The sequence below is a fragment of the Oryctolagus cuniculus genome, chromosome 3 (genome assembly GCF_051225735.1).
Source record: "Oryctolagus cuniculus isolate XC-2025 breed Fujian yellow rabbit chromosome 3, ASM5122573v1, whole genome shotgun sequence".
Classification (NCBI taxonomy): Eukaryota; Metazoa; Chordata; class Mammalia; order Lagomorpha; family Leporidae; genus Oryctolagus; species Oryctolagus cuniculus.
In genome coordinates, this window is record NC_142869.1 from 164,499,593 (window position 1) to 164,518,143 (window position 18,551).

Genomic DNA, 18,551 nt, shown 5'->3' on the forward strand with positions numbered 1-18,551 from the left:
CAGCAGAGAGGGATGCAGGGAAGCCACAGAGAAGCCCCTTCTGATGCCCCAAGGAGCAAGCCGACCCCTTCCAAGCCCCAGGAACACCACAAAGCAATATGAAACCTGTTCATGAGAGGAGTCAGGAATGCCTTCCACCAAAGAAACGAGACCTCCCCGTGACCACCGAGGATATGGGGAGAACTACCAGCTGCTCCACTAACCACACACCCTCCAGCGATGCCTCTGAATGGTCCCGAGGGGTTGTGGTGGCCGGGCAGAGCCAGGCAGGAACCAGAGTCAGCCTGGGGAATGATGGAGCTGAGGCCATTACTGGTCTGACAGTGGACCAGTATGGCATGCTGTACAAGGTGGCTGTGCCACCTGCCACTTTCTCACCAACTGGCCTCCCATCCGTGGTAAACATGAGCCCTTTGCCCCCCCCCCCAAAAAAAAGGCAGAGAAAAATGGCACAAGTGATAGGGACCTTCAACCACGTGGAAGACCCAGAAGAAGCTCCTGGCTCCCGACTTTGGATCAGCCTAGTTCCAGCCATTGCAGCCATTTTCGGAGTGAACCAGTGGATGAAAGACCTTCCTCTCTGTCCCTCCCTCTTTCTCTCTGTAACTCTCTCTAATAAATGAGCAAATTAAAAAAAAAAAAACTGATTTCATTTGAGACCTATCTAGAAAGTAGAAAAACACATTTGAGAGATTAACAATCATTCCTTAAGCCACTCCTGGCAATGACTGCATTCTTTCATGGCGTGTCTGTGTATGTGTGTGTTTGCACATGTATGATGAGAAAACAGCTCCTATTTTCTGATCTGATTCTTCTCTTATAAAATATAGTTGTCCTACATCATTGTGATTTTAAAACAGAACGTTAGGCCAGTGCCATGGCTCACTAGGCTAATCCTCCACCTTGTGGCACCGGCACACCAGGTTCTAGTCCCGGTCGGGGCGCCAGATTCTGTCCCGGTTGCCCCTCTTCCAGGCCAGCTCTCTGCTGTGGCCAGGGAGTGCAGTGGAGGATGGCCCAAGAGCTTGGGCCCTGCACCCCATGGGAAACCAGGAGAAGCACCTGGCTCCTGCCACCGGACCAGCGCGGTGCGCTGGCCGCAGCACACTGGCCGCGGCAGCCATTGGAGGGTGAACCAACGGCAAAGGAAAACCTTTCTCTCTGTCTCTCTCTCTCACTGTCCACTCTGTCTGTCAAAAAAAAAATTAAAATTAAAAAAAAAACAAAAAACAGAACTTTAAGGCCTGCACGCTGCTCTAATGTTGCTTTTCAATGATCTCAACTGTTCCTCATCTCAGCTGGCTTCCTTTTTGCTGTTGGAATCTGGTATAAATCATGGCACATATTAACAATTTCTAGTTTCCACAAATACATAGCTCAATTTCCTTTCTTCCTTCAATAAATACTTATTAAGCGCAAAACAATCAGGTTCAAACAAAGCGACCATAAAAAACATTCCTGAGACATTTGGGGGGATGTTGATGTGCACTAGCTCTCTCACAATGTTCAGGATTTACTCTTGTGTGATAATAATCTTGCTGTTATAGAGAAATTCTCATCTTTTGGGAAGTACTGAAGTATCTAGGGATAACATGTCATGATGTTTGTAATTTCCTTTAAAATATTTAAATGAAACAAATGAGGCAAATCCAGAAAATGATAATTGCTAAATCTAGACAATGCCATGTCTTATTAGTCAACTGTACTATCACCTACTTTTCTGTATGTTTGGAACTTCCGTTTAAAAGTACATTTTATTTTTTAAAAGATTTATTCACTTATTTGAAAGGCAGAGTTATGGGGCGGGGAGAGGAGACAGATAGATCTTCCATTCACTGGTTCACTTCCCCAGATGGCCACAACTGGGTTGCAGCCAGGAGCTTGGAACTCCATCCGGATCTCCCACATGGGTCTCCCAAGTGGGCTAGCACTTGGGCCATCTTCCGTGGCTTTCCTAGGAACATTAGCAGGGAGCTGGATTGGAATTGGAGCAGCCAAGATTCAAACTGGCACCCATAAGCGATGCTAGTGTTGCAGGCAGCAGCTTAACCCACTACGTCACAACACTGGCTCCTAAAAACACATTTTAAAAATGAAATACTTTGTGCTAGGCACTGGGCTTGAAGTGGAGTACAGCAGTGAGCAAAGCAGATTTCTACTGATGCCAGGTGCAATGTGGCCACCACCTCCAGGACCTGCGGGAGCCTGGCTTCCCACGGCCCCTCCACATCCCCGACACTGCAAGTTTTAAAATAAATCTCCGCCAGTCTAGAGGAATCCCCACCCAGTGACACGCGAATAGAACACACACCACAAATCAGCTCCTGGGAGTGTAGTGGCCCCTGGGTGCAGCTCAGAAAACTTCCTGGGCACCCACGTGACCTTGGCATTGGGAAGGGACCAGGACTTGGAGAGTGGGCAGCCAGACCTCTTACAGACCACCCAGCCCAGCTAGCTGGGGAGGGGCGTTGGCTGGAGGGGCAGCCAGCAGCAGCGGGCTCAGTGATGGCGACAGCGATGCCCCACCCAATACTGACAAGGGGAGATCCTGGAGAAGGGTGGGGCCCGAGGCCAGGGGGAGGCGGCTCCTAGAGCGTGTGTTCCCTGCATCAGGGCTTGGCACCCGTTTCACTACAGGTTAGCTCTGCACACCAAGAAGCCAAGTCAAAGAGCATTCTGTAGGTACCGACACCTATTATGAGAGGCAAAACGCCCAGCAACATTTTGCTGGCAAAACTCACAATTTTACTTACGGACACCAAAGTGTGCACTTCGTATTATTTTCAAGTCAGAACTATTCTTCCTCCCACCCCCGTGTCCCCAACCACCGGAGGGACAAGCCGTCCTCACTCAGTGCATGGGCGGTACCCGACCAAGCGGTGGCAGGGTTTGGGTCACAGGCACAGTTCTTAGGGGAAGGGCGTGTTCTCCGCGCCGCTTGTCCCGGTGCGGCCCCTCCACGGCCTCACCTTCGTACACGGGAAACAACGGGAAGACGTGGAAACTCAAGGCCGTGGAGGCAGGCTCGCCACACCCAAGGGAGGGATGCCTGCCCCCCGGGGGCGCCAACCGGAGACCATGCGCCCTGAGCCGGGCAGCCCGCTCTCCGCGCGCCACCGCAGGCGAGGCGAAGTCAGCGCCCTCAACTCTGCCTGGGACGGCGCGCACACTGCGGGCAGAGCTCCCAAGGGCTTCTCGGCATCCCGAGCCGTCCATGCTCCGTGGGCGAGAGGTGCGCCCTGGAGCCCCCAGCCTCCCAGGCACCGGCGCCTGGCCCCGCTCAAAGCACCGTCCGGCCGGGCGATCCTTGCGCCACCGTCGCGCGGGAGCCTCTGGCGGGACTTTGAGGATTTCTCGGTGCCTGCGGCTGCCCCCAGCCTTTCGGGACGCACTAGTGCGTGTGCGCTGGGCTCCTGGCACCGGAGCGCACGACGCACTGCCGCCCGAGGCCCGCAGCCGCCCGGCCCGACGCTGCCCCGCAGGGCGGGGCGGGAGCTGGCGCTGGGGGTGCGCCGGGGCCTGCCGGGGAGTTGCGTAAGCTGCGCTGGGGCGGCTATAAGAGGGGCGGGCAGGCATGGAGCCCCGGAGGAGTCCCGGCGCCAGCAGCTGCAAGGTAAGGCCCAGTGCGCTCCACTCCTTTCTCCTTCGTCTCCACCTTTCTTCCTTGGTGGCCACCGCTCCCCACTCCAGACGCTAGGGAAACTGAGGCAGGCGGCAGCGAGGGCAGATGTCTGGATTCTGGACTAGGATAGCTTTGCACCGAGTTCCAGCCAGAGGGCAAGCAGCCGTGAGCTGGGGGCATTGGATTCATGGCTGGGCTGTGCCCAGAGGGCAAGGACCCCTCCTCACAGAACCAGCCAGGACCCCAGGAGACTGCTGGGTCCGCAGAGCTGGGCAGCTTTGGAAATTTGCTTTGAGCGCAGGCCAAAGATCAGGGTGTCCTACCTCTCCCCATTCAGAGGGGACAAAGTTGGCAGTGCAGAGGGTGCAGGGTCTGACAACTGGACAGAGCCTTGCTCTCCCAGGGGGAGAATTCTGGTCTTATTTTCCCAGCAAGGGCCCTGCCCTGAAAGGGAGAGACCGTAAGCCTGGAACAAGGGCTTGGATGGAGTGGAAGTGGGGAGAAGCAGTTAGGGAAGAGAAGCTGGGCAGGACCTCACCCATCGCGCCTCAAGGCAGCCGGGGTCTGTTACCTGCATGTTCCTCCCTGTGTCGGCGATTCTAGCCAGGACAGCTAAATACACACTGCTGACAGGTGAGCTCCAGGTGAGACCCCCCCTCCCCCACCTAGCCTTTCCTCCCTCCAGACCTGGTTTGCATCTCCCTGTGGGTGCGGTCACCTTTTCACTCCCGTGTCTGCAGCCAAAGCTGGCAGCACTTTGGATGGGGGACTCCTTAAGTACGGTTAGGTCCCATGAGACAGCAGCTTCGGCAAGGACGAGATGATTCAGGTCTGTACCAAGGGTGGTCTCCAGGGGAGGCGGGCAGAGCGCAGGCACCTGGTAGACCACCCTGGAGGGACTGTGATAGCTGCGGGTCCCTTGGTTCTGTAGCGCTGAGGCGGGCAGGAGGCAGCTGTGACGGGGGAGCAGGAGGGGTCTCGGGTTCTTTCCCACCCCGACGATCAGCAGAACGGAGGCATGCTGAAGGGGAGGAGCTTCGGACAATCGACTGGCTCCCGCTCAGCGCCCTCAGGGTCGGACAGGCCACGTGGATCATCGTTCTCCTTTGGACAGCGAGAGCTGGCAGACACAAGAAAGCAGTGTGTGCTTTTAGCTCTTTTCCTTTCTCAAGCAGTGCAAGACATGGGGCTTGGGGGGACGGGGAGACTGTTCCATGTTGGCCAAAGGAGCGTCCCTCTCATATGTTATACATCTTGGGCCCAAAATAACTCTTCTTGGTATCTGGGAGAAATATTTCCACCCCTCTCTGTTCCAGGAAATAGCTCCAAGCGCCAAGGACCGAGCCAGGGAAGTTGCAATGAATTCTTGCCCTGCAGCCCCAGGCAGATGCCTCGCGTGTCTGAGTGGCCGGTGCTGGGCACGGAGGTGGCCATCTGGGACTGCTCTGCTCAGAGAACCCGGGCCATAGTCCTGCCACAGCCTAGGGGCCACCCAAGGGGACGTGGGAGTTGGGGGAGGGAAAGGGCTGCAGAGAGGTGGAGTCCTTGTGGGGTGTGCATCCATGAGCAGCTTCTTGGGGTTTAAGGAAAATCAAGTTCAATTCTCCAGCTGTCAGTCAATCAGCCAGCAGCAGGGCTACGATCCCAGTCCCTGCGGCTCCTCGCTGGGCCATTGGCAGAGGGCATGGAAGTCTTTTTGGTCCGTGGTAAATCAGAGGAACGGGAGAAATTTTGTGTGCTTGAAAACCGCACCCGTGGGCCAGGCCCTGAGACTCCTAGCACTCACTCCACGGACACCGCACTTCTCAGCGGACTGCATACTACTGTCTGCCACTCAGCTTCTTAGCTCTCTGCAACTGTGAACCCAGAGTCAGCGGCCATGCCAGCATTCCACCGACATCCTGGATTTCATTCTCCTTCTGCATCCTTGATGTTCTTGTTCCAGATGCCCCTGGCTGCAGGGATGCCAAGGAAGTGGGGAGAAGCCAGGAGGGCAGAGCAGAGGGGCAGGAGCCAGGCTCATGACTGGAGCTGGGGCAAGGAGCTCCTGGGGGTGACAGTGGAGATGGAGAAGCTGAGCCCCTGTGGGTGCCAGAGGACATGCAGGAGGTGCAGGGAGATCTCGTGCCCTGAGAAAGAGATCTGGACCCTGAAGGGTTTTTCGGTCTGCATCAGGACAGCTTTGTGTTTGCAGGTGTTTGAGGGTCCTTGTGTTTTGTTTTATTGTGGCATCGTCTCACCCACCCAGCCTGCTCACTGGCCCTTCCACCATCAGTCCCCAGCCTTACTGTCTGTGACATAGCCACCTTCTGTGTCTGTTGGCTGAGAAGGTTTTCCTGTTACTGAAGAAAACAGGCGAGTTGAGGGTGGGTGTTGGAAGCAGTGGTTACGTCACTGCTTGGGGTGCACTCATCCTTCAGTGGAGTTCATGTTCATGTCCTTGCTCCTCTGCCTCTTGGGAAAGCAGCAGATAGGACGGCTCAAGGACTTGGGTCCCTGCCGCCCACTGGGAAACCTGGGTGGAATCCTAGCTCCTAGTTTCAACCTGGCCCAGCCCTGCTGGTTGTGAGCATTTAGGGAGTGAACTGGGAGTTGGACATTCTCTCTCTCTCTCTCTCTCTCTCTCTCTCTCTCTCACGCTCTTTCTCGTCTCTCCAGCTTTCAAATAAATGAGAGGAAAAAAGAGACAACTTCTTGGGAATTCCTTCTGGGCAAAAGTGAATTCTAGGCTGTGGCTCCGATGGGAGTAGGTGAGCCATCATAGAGATGAATTAACCTGGTCAGCCCTGGAGGACCCACAATGGGAAATACGTCATTTATTCATTCAACTAATATTTAAGGAACACCTGCTCCAGACCCTTGGTAGATGCTGGACAAGCGCAGGCATCAATAATTGGCCATGGCACCATCTCCCTCTGAGTCTGGCTGGAGCCTCAAATTCCCCTATACTAAAAATTGATTAGAGCTGACAGAGGAGTTGAAATCCATTTGCCATCCTCAATGAGATCAGACCTCAGGGCAGCTCCTAAGAATCTATAGCCCTACTCACTTCCTGGCTGCTAGGTAAGGAGATTATCAGGATTTCTCAAATGCTGCTTTGGGTTACAGAGAAGAGAAAGCCTGCTCACGGCAGCACAGTGCTGTTCAGATGGTGTGCTGTGACCAACGTTTGAAAAACAACCGGTACCTTCTGGGCCACACCACCCGTTCCTCTTTCAGGTGTATCTGTCTGTTAAACAAAAATACATTCAGAAAATCAAAAGCTGCTCAAGTAAGAATTTTGTGGGGAAATATGGAATCTAATTTCATTTTGGTGCACAAAAGTTTGAAATCCATTCACGGATTTTTTCATAATATGCATTTGCTATGAACTTTTGAAGTACCCTTGTGTGCATGGGTTTCAAAATGTTTTTTCACCAGGATGAACCTATCTCTTAATTCCATTTTCCATGAACTTAAAATATTTATTTATTTTCAAATAAATAAATATTTATTTATAGAGTCAGAGATCTTTCATCTACTGATTCACTCCCCAAATGCCTGCAACAGCCAGGGTTGGACTAGGCTGCAGCCAAGAGCCTGTCACTCCATCCAGGTCTCCCATGTGGGTGGCAAGGACCCAAGTATGGGTCCATCAGTGCTGCCTCCCAGGGTACATGTTAGCAGGAATCTGCATCAGAGGTGGAGTAGGCAGGACTGGACCCAGGCACTCTGATATGGGATACGGGCATCCCAAGTAGTCACCCAGCAGCTGAGCGCAAAGCCTTTGAGGTCCCCTCGTAAGTAGGAAGGAGTATCTTCCAGTGAGGGCTGAGGAGGGGGGCGTGGCCTCGGGGAGGTGGCGCAGGGCCCTGCCGGACCTGCTAGGGGCAGGTGGGGGTGTGAGTCGCCTAAGGATCAGTGCAGGGGCAGCGCCAGCCAGGACCCGGGTGAAGTCAGAGAGCGGGACACTGGCGGGGTGGGCGGTGCCTTATGGGAGTATGAGCCTCTCCGGGCTTAGCCTGTCCTCGGTGATGCTGCTGCCTTTCTCCAGGTGGTCCCCGGGGCTGCATTTGCTGTTCTCTCTCTTTCTTTTTTTTTTTTTTTTTTTTTTTTTTTTTTTTTTTTTTTGACAGGCAGAGTGGACAGTGAGAGAGAGAGACAGAGAGAAAGGTCTTCCTTTGCCGTTGGTTCACCCTCCAATGGCCGCCGCGGCTGGTGCGCTGCGGCCGGCGCACCGCGCTGATCCGATGGCAGGAGCCAGGATCCAGATGCTTTTCCTGGTCTCCCATGGGGTGCAGGGCCCAAGCACCTGGGCCATCCTCCACTGCACTCCCTGGCCACAGCAGAGGGCTGGCCTGGAAGAGGGGCAACCGGGACAGAATCCGGCGCCCCGACCGGGACTAGAACCCGGTGTGCCGGCGCCGCTAGGCGGAGGATTAGCCTATTGAGCCGCGGCGCCGGCCAGTTCTCTCACTTTCTGTCCCCCTCAAACCCACGGCACGGGTGACAGGGGTTGGGGGAGTGGCGGGACCTTGAGTAAGGCCGCCTGCGGCTGACAGCAGCCTTTCTGCCCACCCAGCCGCGGCCACTGTCCTCAGTGGTGGTGCCCCCAGCGCTCAGGGCCTCCTCTACACCCCTTTCTTGGGCAGTGTCCCCCCCCTTCAGCCTGTCCCCAGGCCTCCTCTCACCTCTCTCCATCCTCCTGGTCCCCCGGAATGCAAACACCTGCTGGCTCCCTGGCCTTCACAGCCCCGCCCTGCCGGGATCCTTCATCTCCTCGACCCTCGGGGCTGTCCAGCGTCTCCCAGACCCTCACAAACCCACTTGCTTCCGATTCTCAGGGCCTTTGGCAAATGCTGCCTCTTCTATGGTGCCTCCCTGGTTCCTTCTCCAGAAATCGTGGTGATGAGAGCTGACAGGTGTTGAGCTTGGCCATATGCCAGGCATAGAGTCAATACCTTTTGTGCTTTATCTCATTCTTGCCATAGAGCAGCCACAGGTGGGGATTCTGATTTGTATTATCCCCAATGGACAGCTAGGGAAACTGAGTCTCGGAGAGATTAGCTGACTCTTCCAAGGTCCTGTACCCTGACTCAAACACAATTCTGTTGCATTCTAGCAGGTTGATTTCCTTCCTGGGTCCCTCATGGAATTTTACTGCTTAAATGTTCTTCCTTCTATTATAGTTCATTATGTAAATTTCTTTTTCTTTTCTTTTTTTTTTATTTTGGAGCTAGGGTGTGTGTGTGTAAAGAGTTATTTATTTGAAAGACAGAGTTACAGAGAGAGAGGTCTTCCATCTGCTGGTTCACTCCCCCAAATGGTTGCAATGGTGGAGCTGGGCCAACCCGAAGCCAGGAGCTTCTTCCAGGTCTCCCACTCTGGTGTCAGAGCCTGCGCACATGGGCTGTCCTCCTCTGCTGCTTTCCCAGGCACATTAGGGAAGCTGGATGGGAAGTGGAGGAGCCAGGGCTTGAACCAGCACACATACGGGATGCCAGCACTACAGGTGGTTGGTTAACCCACTCCATCACAGCGCCAGCTCCCTTCAAGCAAATTCTGAGACTGATTGCTTAAGAACTCTGCTTTGGCTTTTGCTTTTATTTTTGCAGACAATCTATATATGTATACGTAGTTGGCAAAGTCAGCCTCTACCCAGGCTTCCAAGGACAAGACCTGGCCTCTGACCCGATCTGCCCCAGACCTGCCTCCCGCTTCCCAGGGACTTTCCGTCCATCTCTGCGCCTGGTCTAGGATGGACGGTTGCTGCATGGCAGCTGCTGGCCCTAAGCACGTGCTAAGTCCTCGTGCTCCATGGGGCTGTGTTTGCTGTCTTGAGTCATGGCTCCGGTCCCTGGTCCCTAAACCCTGACCTGCTAGCCAGCCCCAGGCCATCATCGGGCCCCATGGGGACTGAGATGCAGGAGAACCGAGGCAGACTGCTGTCCACTCCCCCCTGCTGGCCCTAGCAGGGGACATTAGCTCAGTCAGCATAAAGCGTGGCTGTGTTGAGCAGAGTTCCAATAGGACAGCGGCTCTCGAGGCGAAGGCTGTGTGTCTCGCACAGTACAGCACGGCACGGCACGCACCCAGTCAGGCAGGCTGACTCAGCGGCCACTTCTCCATTCCTGTGATTGATGTCCATGTGGGCTGCTGGAGGTTACCAGTGTGAGGGACGGGCTGCCCAAGCTGTTTGTCCATTCAGGTATCAGAGGGGACTGTCGTTATGTGACCGTGACTAGGACCGGCGCTAATCTGGCAAGAGATGCACTTGGGAAGCAAGGGGTCATGAACACGTAAGTCTTAGGAAAGGAAGTGGAGTAGCCAGGACTCGAACCAGTGCCCTTATGGGATGCCGGCACTGCAGGCCGGGGCTTTAACCTGTCGTGCCACAGCGCCGGCCAGTGCTGCCATTTAAAGAGAGCAAACAACACAAAGCATTCTCCCAAACTACTTAGTATTTTTCACAGTGGAAGTTGACGCAGAGGGTGTGACTTCACAGTCTCAGCCTAGAGAGGATGTGAGCTGCCAAGCCCCGTGTTCCCCAGAGCCAGCCTGGATGAGGGATTGGGGTGATTTGTAATTGGAGAAGCAGGTGGGGCGCAGGGAGCCCACCAGCCTGGCTGCCCAGGAGGCCCCGAGTCCAGATCCTGGATGCTCCGTGTGGCTGTCTGCCACTGGGGAGACTGATTCGGCTTCCTGAGCCTCCTTTATCTCTCCTCTGTAAAACTGAAATCGAAACGCTTACCATTGTTCAAACGTGGCGACTAAAGCTCCATACGCCGTGTTTATGTGTGTTACGTGGCCAGAAAATGCATCAAACGGATGTTGCCACCTATGGACGGAAAATGTAGCACCTGCTTCCTCTGGGTCCAGAGGCGGGAGACCGTGGAAAGCCGGGACGAGCTTTCGCCATCTCCGGCTCCTCCGTCCCCTTATTTGCTAGCATCTTGGTTTTGTTTCAGGCTCGCGCACGGGCTGCAGACTCACGCGCACTCAGCTTGATTGCCTTTTGCCTCGCGTGTCTCATTAAGTTCCAGCAAGGAACTGCACATTTTTACTTTCGTGATTCGCGCCTCCTTGGCTTTGACAGTTTAACGCGCCGGGTGCACGTGTGGTTCTTCCCACCTCGGACCTCGCCCCAGCTGGCTGCTCAGCTGCCTGTGGCCACCACCGTCTGCCCTCCCCGACCGCTGCCCTGGCTTTAAAGCCCAGCTCAGGTGACACTTTTTCCAGGGAGCCCTGTTTGCTGTCCCGTGATAACTCTTTTTTCCCGCGTGGGAACGGCTTGTCTGTGTCCCCTGGGATGCGCTAACTGAGCTGGCATCATGGCACAGTGGTTTAAGCTGTCCCTTGAGATGTCACATTCCATACTGGACGGAACGCTTCCCATCCGGCTTCCTGCTAATGCACACTCGGGGACACAGCAGATGATGGCTCAAGGACTTGAATCCCTGCCACTTAAGAGGGAGACCCAGAAACTGAGTTCCTGGCTCCTGGTTTCAGTCTGAGCCCCAGCTCTTGGGGAGTGAACCAGCAGATGGAATAAGTCTCTCTCTTCCCTCTCCTTCTGTGTCTCCCTCTCCCCCTACCTCTTTCCCTCCCCCTCCTTCCCTCTCCTTGCCTTTTAACATATATATGAGCCTTTGGGAGTCGAGAGCACCTGCTGTCCACTGCATCCTTGGCGCCCAGTGATGCCTCTGACATATGCCTCACCAGATGGTTCTAAAGTGCTGGCTGGGTGAGAAAGCAGGTGAGAAAGGCCAGGGCCGAGAGAGCAGGGCTGCCGTGAGGGCCTTGGACAGGACAAGGCAGCCCCGTCCTCGCCAACAGCAGGCGGTGAGAGCACATTTCTCAGCGCCATGGAGCCCCTTCACGTGCATTTTTTTCCAAAGAAAACCTTTTATTTAATGAGTATAAATTTCATAAGTACAACTTCAGGAATACAATGATTCTTCCCACCATACCCGCCCTCCCACCCACACTCCCACCCCACCTCCTCCTCCCTCTCCCATTCCCAGTCCATTCTCCATGAAGATTCATTTTCAATTAACTTTATACACAGATGACCAGCTGTATACTAGGTAAAGATTTCAACAATTTGCACACACACACACACACACACACACAACTGTTTGAAAATAAGTTTTACTCTCATAATACAAGTTAACTCTCATAATACAACTCCTTGAGGACAGAGGTCCTGCATGGGGAGTTAGTGCACAGTGACCCCTGTTGTTAATTTAACCATTAACACTCTTACATATGACGTCAGTGATCGTGTGCATTTTACCTAAATTGATGCTCATAGAAGCCTGGAGATGGGCCCATCACAGGGATGAGGGTGGAGTTTTTAGTCACTCTGTGATGTGCCTAAAGCTGTTCTTTAAAGATTTATTCATTTGAAAGGCAGGAGATGGCCGGCGCCGCGGCTCACTAGGCTAATCCTCCGCCTGTAGCGCCGGCACACCGGGTTCTAGTCCCGGTCGGGGCGCCAGATTCTGTCCCGGTTGCTCCTCTTCCAGTCCAGCTCTCTGCTGTGACCCGGGAGTGCAGTGGAGGATGGCCCAGGTCCTTGGGCCCTGTACCTGCATGGGAGACCAGGAGGAGCACCTGGCTCCTGGCTTCGGATCAAGACGGTGCACCAGCACACTGACCACAGCGGCCATTAGAGGGTGAACCAACGGAAAAAGGAAGACCTTTCTCTCTCTCTCTCTCTCTGTCCACTCTGCCTGTCAAAAAGAAAAGAAAAAGAAAAGAAAGGCAGGAGAGACGGAGAGATCTTCCATCCACAGGTTCATGTTCATTCTCCAAATGGCTGTAATGGCCTGGGCTGGGCCAGGCTGAAGCCAGGAGCCAGGAACCCCATCTGGGTCTCCCACAAGGGTGGCGGGGGCCCAGATACTTGGGCTAACTTCCTCTGCCTTCTGAGGCGCATTAGCAGGGAACTGGATTGGAAGCCTAACATTCAGATGTGGGACGCCAGTGTCACTGGCAGTGGCCCCCAACGCTGTCCCCAGTGTGCCTGATGTTATGCAGTGTGAGTGGTTAGATTCAAACCAGACATTAACAGCTTTTCCCTTTGCCTTGAAGCAACCCTGAAGTCTGTGCTGTCACCACCAAGTGCATTTGGTCACAGTCGGGCTGGCTGCTCTGGGGGCCTGCGGGACACCTCGCCGTGGTTTTATGGACCGGACAAGAATCTTCTTCCAGAAGGGACGCATTTCATTAATAGACATCTAGATAAAGGCTCAGCTTTGGTGCAGAGGAGAAAGTAGCCAGAGTACAAAGCAGATCTCAGTTCATCCGCGCTAGGCAGTGTGGCTGGTAGTGGGCAGATGGGCACAGTCTGAGCTACTGGCCTCTGTAATGGGTGGTGGTTCCTTCTGCCTTCAGGCCCGAGAAACACATCCTGGGAAGGAAAATGCGGTGTGGACCCCTCTGCCGACTCCTGTGGCTGTGGCCCTGTCTGTCCTGTGTTCCAGCTGTGCCCATGCGGAAAGTCCAGGATGACACCAAGACCCTCATCAAAACCATTGTCACCAGGATCAGTGACATCTCACACACGGTACAGAGGCTCCGGGGACCAAGCAGGACCGTGGCCGGAGAGCACCCTCCGAATGCCAGCGCCTCCTGGCAGTTGGGGGAGGTTTAAAAGCATGGGGCTCCTGTTCAGTCTCTCTGCCTGCTGGGCTTCGGCAGTGAGCGAGTGGTTCTGATGCTAACCCACTCCAAGGGCGCTGAGGTTTGCCAGGTGTTTCTGTGAACGGATCGCAGGAATCTGATATCACAAGGACGCGTAAGGCAAGCTGGGTGCAGAGGTTAACGGAGGGACATATGGTGACACCCTCAGGCTTTGCAACCTTTGCTCTTCCTGCTGCACGAACCACCGCCTCTGCCTGTCCCTTCTCCCGTGGGCTTGCCCGCTTCCTTCAGTCCTGGTGCCTGGGGCTAGAGCAGCCTCCAAACCTCTGTCACCGGGATTCTCGCAGGGGCAGTTGGACTAGCTCTGCAAGCTTCTCTCTGCCCTTTCACTCCTGCATTTCAAGGCCACGTGCAAGAGCAGGGCGACCCTGGTTCCCATCGGCCCATGCGGCTGCACCTGGCTTTCCCTGGGCTTTCCTCTGGGGTCCACAGGCCTAGCCCTTCGGCTGTTGCCTCGAGGAGATTTGTCTGTGGAGTTAGGAAGACTGGCTGTGAGTCTTCCACATCTGCTGTCTGTCTGAGATCTTCAGCTAGCTCCAAAACGCCCTTAAGCTCTGGCGTGGTCATCTGCATGATGGCGATCAGATCATCTTCCCAAGGTGATTATCAGCCACTTACATGACCACTGGCACATGGTCACTGTAGATGTTTGAAGTGACTGTGGGTGGCCAGGAGGTGCCAGAGGGGCAGAAGCAGGGACAGCTCAGCTCCAGACAGAATCTTGGGCATTTCATAGAGAGAAACCCTTAAGTCTCCTGCTTTCAAAACAGTCCCTCCACAAGGCCGTCCCAATGTAGCTGGTGACAAGACTGAGTGTCAGGCCTTGAGGACTGGTAGAACCCCCCGGCAGCCAGAGCCACCGGAGCCGAGGAGGGAGGGGGGTCCCCATCAGGGGTGGCCTGGACCCCTAAGGAGGTGGGTGCATGAGAACCTGAATGGGAGCCTGCAGAGGGAGGGAGGGAATGAGGGCAGCAGCGGCTGGGGGTGCTGACTGAGGAACCCAGATGCTTGCGAAGAGGCTAAACTCAACCAGAAACATGGAGATGCGGCTGATTCTTGCGCAGGGGCCATTTGGAGAAAGGAATGACCAGAGAAGGCCGGTCTGGAAGTGGAGGAAGCAGTGGGTGGGAAGGGTGGGCATCCAGGAAGCCAGGGGTCCCTGGGCACAGGAAGAGGGCACCTGGGCCAGGTGGTGAGGAGGGAGGCAGAGGTGACGCGGAGAAGGGGTCTTCAGGCTCTGGGGAGCAGAGAGCCTTTCAGATCCACGTCTCTCACGCTTGCTCAGCGCTTGTTCTGCGTCTTTTTCCCACGCAGCAGTCGGTCTCCTCCAGACAGAGGGTCGTCGGTTTGGACTTCATCCCTGGCCTCCACCCCAACCTGAGCTTGTCCACAATGGACCAGACGTTGGCCATCTACCAACAGATCCTCGCCAGTCTGCCGTCCCGAAATGTGATCCAAATAGCCAACGACCTGGAGAACCTCCGGGACCTTCTGCACCTGCTGGCCTCGTCCAAAAGCTGCCCTCTGCCCCGAGCCAGTGGCTTGGAGACCCTGGAGGGCCTGGGAGGCGTCCTGGAGGCGTCACTCTACTCCACGGAGGTGGTGGCCCTGAGCAGGCTGCAGGGGTTCCTGCAGGCAATGCTGCAGCAGCTGGACCTGGGCCCTGGGTGCTGAGCCCCTGGGGGCTGCTCTTCCCCCAAGGACCACGCTGAGGAAAGAATCCTGCTCCTAGGGTCCCCAGGACAAGAGAGCCGCATGTGGACGTCCCTTCTCAGCACTCTCTCCGTGTCTCTCGCACTCCTCCAAGCCCTTCCAAAGCACAAGACTCCATCTGGCTTAGAACCAAAGATTGCTCTGCACACCAAGAAGGAGGGGGATGCCCCTTCCAGCAAAGAGCAGGCTTCAGTCATCAGCAAGAGCCATGCTGTCTCTCTCTCTCTCTCTCTCTCTCTCTCTCTCTCTCTCTCCCCATCCTCCAATGGGATCCAGAGAGCTTCAGGCTGGGGGCGGAGCCTTTGGACCATCAGAGCAAAGCTCCCCCTGGGAATTCTGGGGAGCGGCCTGAAGGCTACATCCACACGTGGCTGGAAACGCCCAAGCAGCCGTGGTGGGGGGCACGTGTTTATTTATTACGTGTTAGATTCCGAATGGACCTGAAGCCAAGAGTCAACTTTTCCGGGCTCTCTGGGGTCAGCCAGGGCTGAGCATGCTCCTGGGCTGCGGCTTCCAGTCCCGGCGAGGGGTCTGGCCGAGGCAAACCCTTGTTCAGTGACTTGAGGGCTGGGGTTGACCGGGCAAGGGGCCACCGAGGTGGCTGTCATGTTCGGTCTCTGCTAACTGGTGTTGTGTCTACTGTGATTGGCTTCGAGTGACAGTGTTTGCAATGGCATTGCCCTGAGTGGATCTCCAAGGGCTGGGTTATTTTTAGAAGCAGGTTAATTTCGGCAGGTGTTGTGTGTAGTTGTGTGCACCTGCTGGGGGTGGGATGTGTCGGTGGGGGAGGGGAAGGGTCTAGACTGGGTTTCCTAAGTGATGCATGTTTGGTGGGCTCTTTGGATGGGGTGAGGTCGTTTCCTTATCTTCTGCAGCCACTTAAGATGGTTTTCTTGAAAATAACAAAAGAGGCCGCTCTTTGAAGGGACTTGTAAGGATTTGCACGTTCCTTTGAGGGAGGGGGCTGAAGGTGGAGGCTGCTGGCTGGGGCAGCTGTGAGCTCAGACAGCAAGAGTCCCACGCCACACCCTCCAAATGAACAGTTCACAGGTGGCCCCGCTCTGGGTTTACAGCATGGCTGTGTCCCTCTGTCCCTATCCGGGGGTTGAGTGCCAAATTATAGTTCTTGTCTGATTGGTTCATCCACAGCAAGGTCATGTTCCCTACCCATTCCATGGGGATTCTTATTCCAGTGGGAAAGGGAAATCCTTCAGCAGGTGGTCCTAAGCAGTGGGCCAGAGCGTTTGGGTGGGTGCCAGAACGCCAAGCCAGGCGTCATCCTGGCCACTGGAGGTCAGGTTCGCAAGGATGAACCAGGAGGCTTGGGTTTTTCCACCATCCTGCTGCCATGATGCTGCCGTCACACCGTGGGTGGTGGATCTGTCCAAGGAAACTTGAATCAAAGCAGTAAACCTAAAGACTGAGCACCTGCCCCGTGTTCAGCCCTGACCGGTGCTGTGAGCTAGGGGAAAGCTCACCAAATAAATGTGCAAATCCAATCCTGCCCTAAGGGACCTGACGTTCCCACGGCAAAACCCCACTTGCTGGTTGCCAAGGCGATGGTCCACCACGGCAGCCCACAAGCTGAAAGCACAGTGTGGCCCCCAGCAGGTGCCATGTGGAGTGATCCGAGAGTGGCAGTGCCCGGGGGCCCACAGGGAGCCCTGCATGTACTCTGTAGCTTGTGTAGACTTTTAGGACACTGCTGGACCTAGTGCTGTGTAGCCACATCTTTTTTTTTTTTTAAAGAGAGATTTATTTATTTATTTTTTAAACTCAGAGTTACAGGAAGAGAGGGGCAGAGAAAGAGATCTTCTGTTCGCTGGTTCACTCAGTAAGTGGCCACAACAGCCAGGGCTGAATCAGGCGAAGCCAAGAACCAGGAGCTTCTTCCAGGTCTCCCACGAAGGTGCAGGGGCCCAAGCACTTGAGCCGTCTTCTACAGCTTTCCCAGGCCATCAGCAGGAAGCTGGATTAGAAGTGGAGCAGCCGGGACTCGAACGGGCGCCCAAATGGGAGGCTGGCATCGCAGGTGTTAGTTTTACCTGCTGCGCCACAACATTGGGCCCTAACCACATCCTTTTGGAGCAGTATACCTGAAACTTTAAAAACAAGAAATGACAGGTTGAGTGTTCCTAATTCAAGATGCTTAGGACCAGAAGTGGTGCACACTGGATTTCAGAATATTTGCATATGCATAATGAGACATCTGGGGGATGGGATCCCCAGGTCCAAACACCATATTCATTCATGTTTCATATACTCTATACACATGGTCTGAAGGCAATTTTACATAATGCTTTTAATAACCGTCTTAGACAAAGCTTCATGGCGTGGCATTTTCCGCTTGTGGGATCATATCGGTAGGTGCTCGGAACATTTCAGCTTTGGGAGAATTTTGCATTTTCAAATTCAGGATGTTCGACCTGTCCCTAGGACTGTAACAGCCAACAGGTGGCAGGAGCAGGTCTGGAGCCCAGAGCGTCCCTCACCCCGGGTAACGCTCTCAGGGCAGGGGACACGGGAATCCTTTCTGTATGTGATCTTAGTCAAAAGGCTGAGAAGTGATGGGAGTGCTTTCTGGAAGAGAGACATTTTGCAGGTGCTGAGGGAGGTGAGTTCGCTGCAGGAAGGAGGTGGTTTTGTTGGACGCTTGGTGTGTGCAGGTGCATGGGTGTAGGAGACGGTGGGAGGTGCAGAAGAAAGAAGTAGGAGGGAAAAGGACATGTTGAGGGGCAGCTGAGGGCCGCAGAAGTCAGATGGTCAGACAGCTGGGACTCGCAAGTTCCGGAGCAGAGGCTGGGTGGTGGCCAGGGTGGAACCTGCCCAGAAAACCGTGACTTAGGTCATTGCTGCCTCTGCACTGGGCTGAGGCGTCTCCAGCTCTCTGCTCTCAAAACCTGGCACAGTGTGAAACTCCCCAAATGCAAGCGATTGTCTTCCTTCCTTTTTTTTCCCCCCATAATTTAAAAATGTTTGTTTTACTGAAAAATAGATATTTAAATAAATCAACTTCGCCCCCTGGTTTTCGTTTGCTGTCGCCTTTTGGGGTGTGTGGGGGCTTCAGGAGAGCTGTTTGTGTGTGACAGGGCAAGGCCTGGCTGGTCTGCAGCCATCCCTGGGGTCAGCCCCGCCCGGGCTTGGCCACAGCCAGCTGCTGGTTATTCAGGCGAAAGGATTACCCCGGCGGGCGCGCAGAGCTGGCCAGGGAGCTTGGCCTGCGCCAGAGGCGGTGAGTGGCTGCAGATCAGCCCCAGGCAGCACCAAGATACCCCCCACCTGCACCCACTAAAGTGCTCCCCCCATCCCCGCCCGCAATCAGCCAGACGGAGAGCGTGCAACCCAATCACAGACCCAGCCAGGTACAGAGGGCAGAAAAGACAGAAACCCAAGGCAAAATGACCTCAAATAAAAAGAGAATGGACTGAGCCACGTGGCCCAGAAACCCAGGCCCTGCCTTCTCTGACGGGTCTCTCCTCTGTACCTCTGTGGTGGTGCCCAGGGTCTCAGACACGCCTTTCTCATCAGT

General features: G+C 54.9%; 1 protein-coding gene across 2 annotated transcripts; it reads left to right on the plus strand.

Annotated features, from left to right (window-relative positions):
* Window positions 1–3,508: 3,508 nt before the first annotated feature.
* LEP (leptin) lies at window positions 3,509–18,046 on the plus strand. 2 transcript variants are annotated; one of them, XM_008258163.5, is made up of 3 exons: window positions 3,509–3,613; window positions 13,001–13,172; window positions 14,624–18,046. In XM_008258163.5, exons 2-3 carry the CDS (start codon window positions 13,029–13,031, stop codon window positions 14,981–14,983), a joined length of 504 nt encoding a protein of 167 aa, XP_008256385.2. In that variant the 5' UTR covers window positions 3,509–3,613; window positions 13,001–13,028; the 3' UTR covers window positions 14,984–18,046.
* The last annotated feature ends 505 nt before the right edge of the window (window positions 18,047–18,551 follow it).

Coding starts and splice junctions, on each gene's coding strand:
- LEP (XM_008258163.5), top strand. CDS start 13,029: ATGCGGTGTGGACCCCTCTGCCGACTCCTGTGGCTGTGGCCCTGTCTG. Junction 13,173..14,623: donor TCAGTGACATCTCACACACG/GTACAGAGGCTC, acceptor TTTCCCACGCAG/CAGTCGGTCTCCTCCAGACA.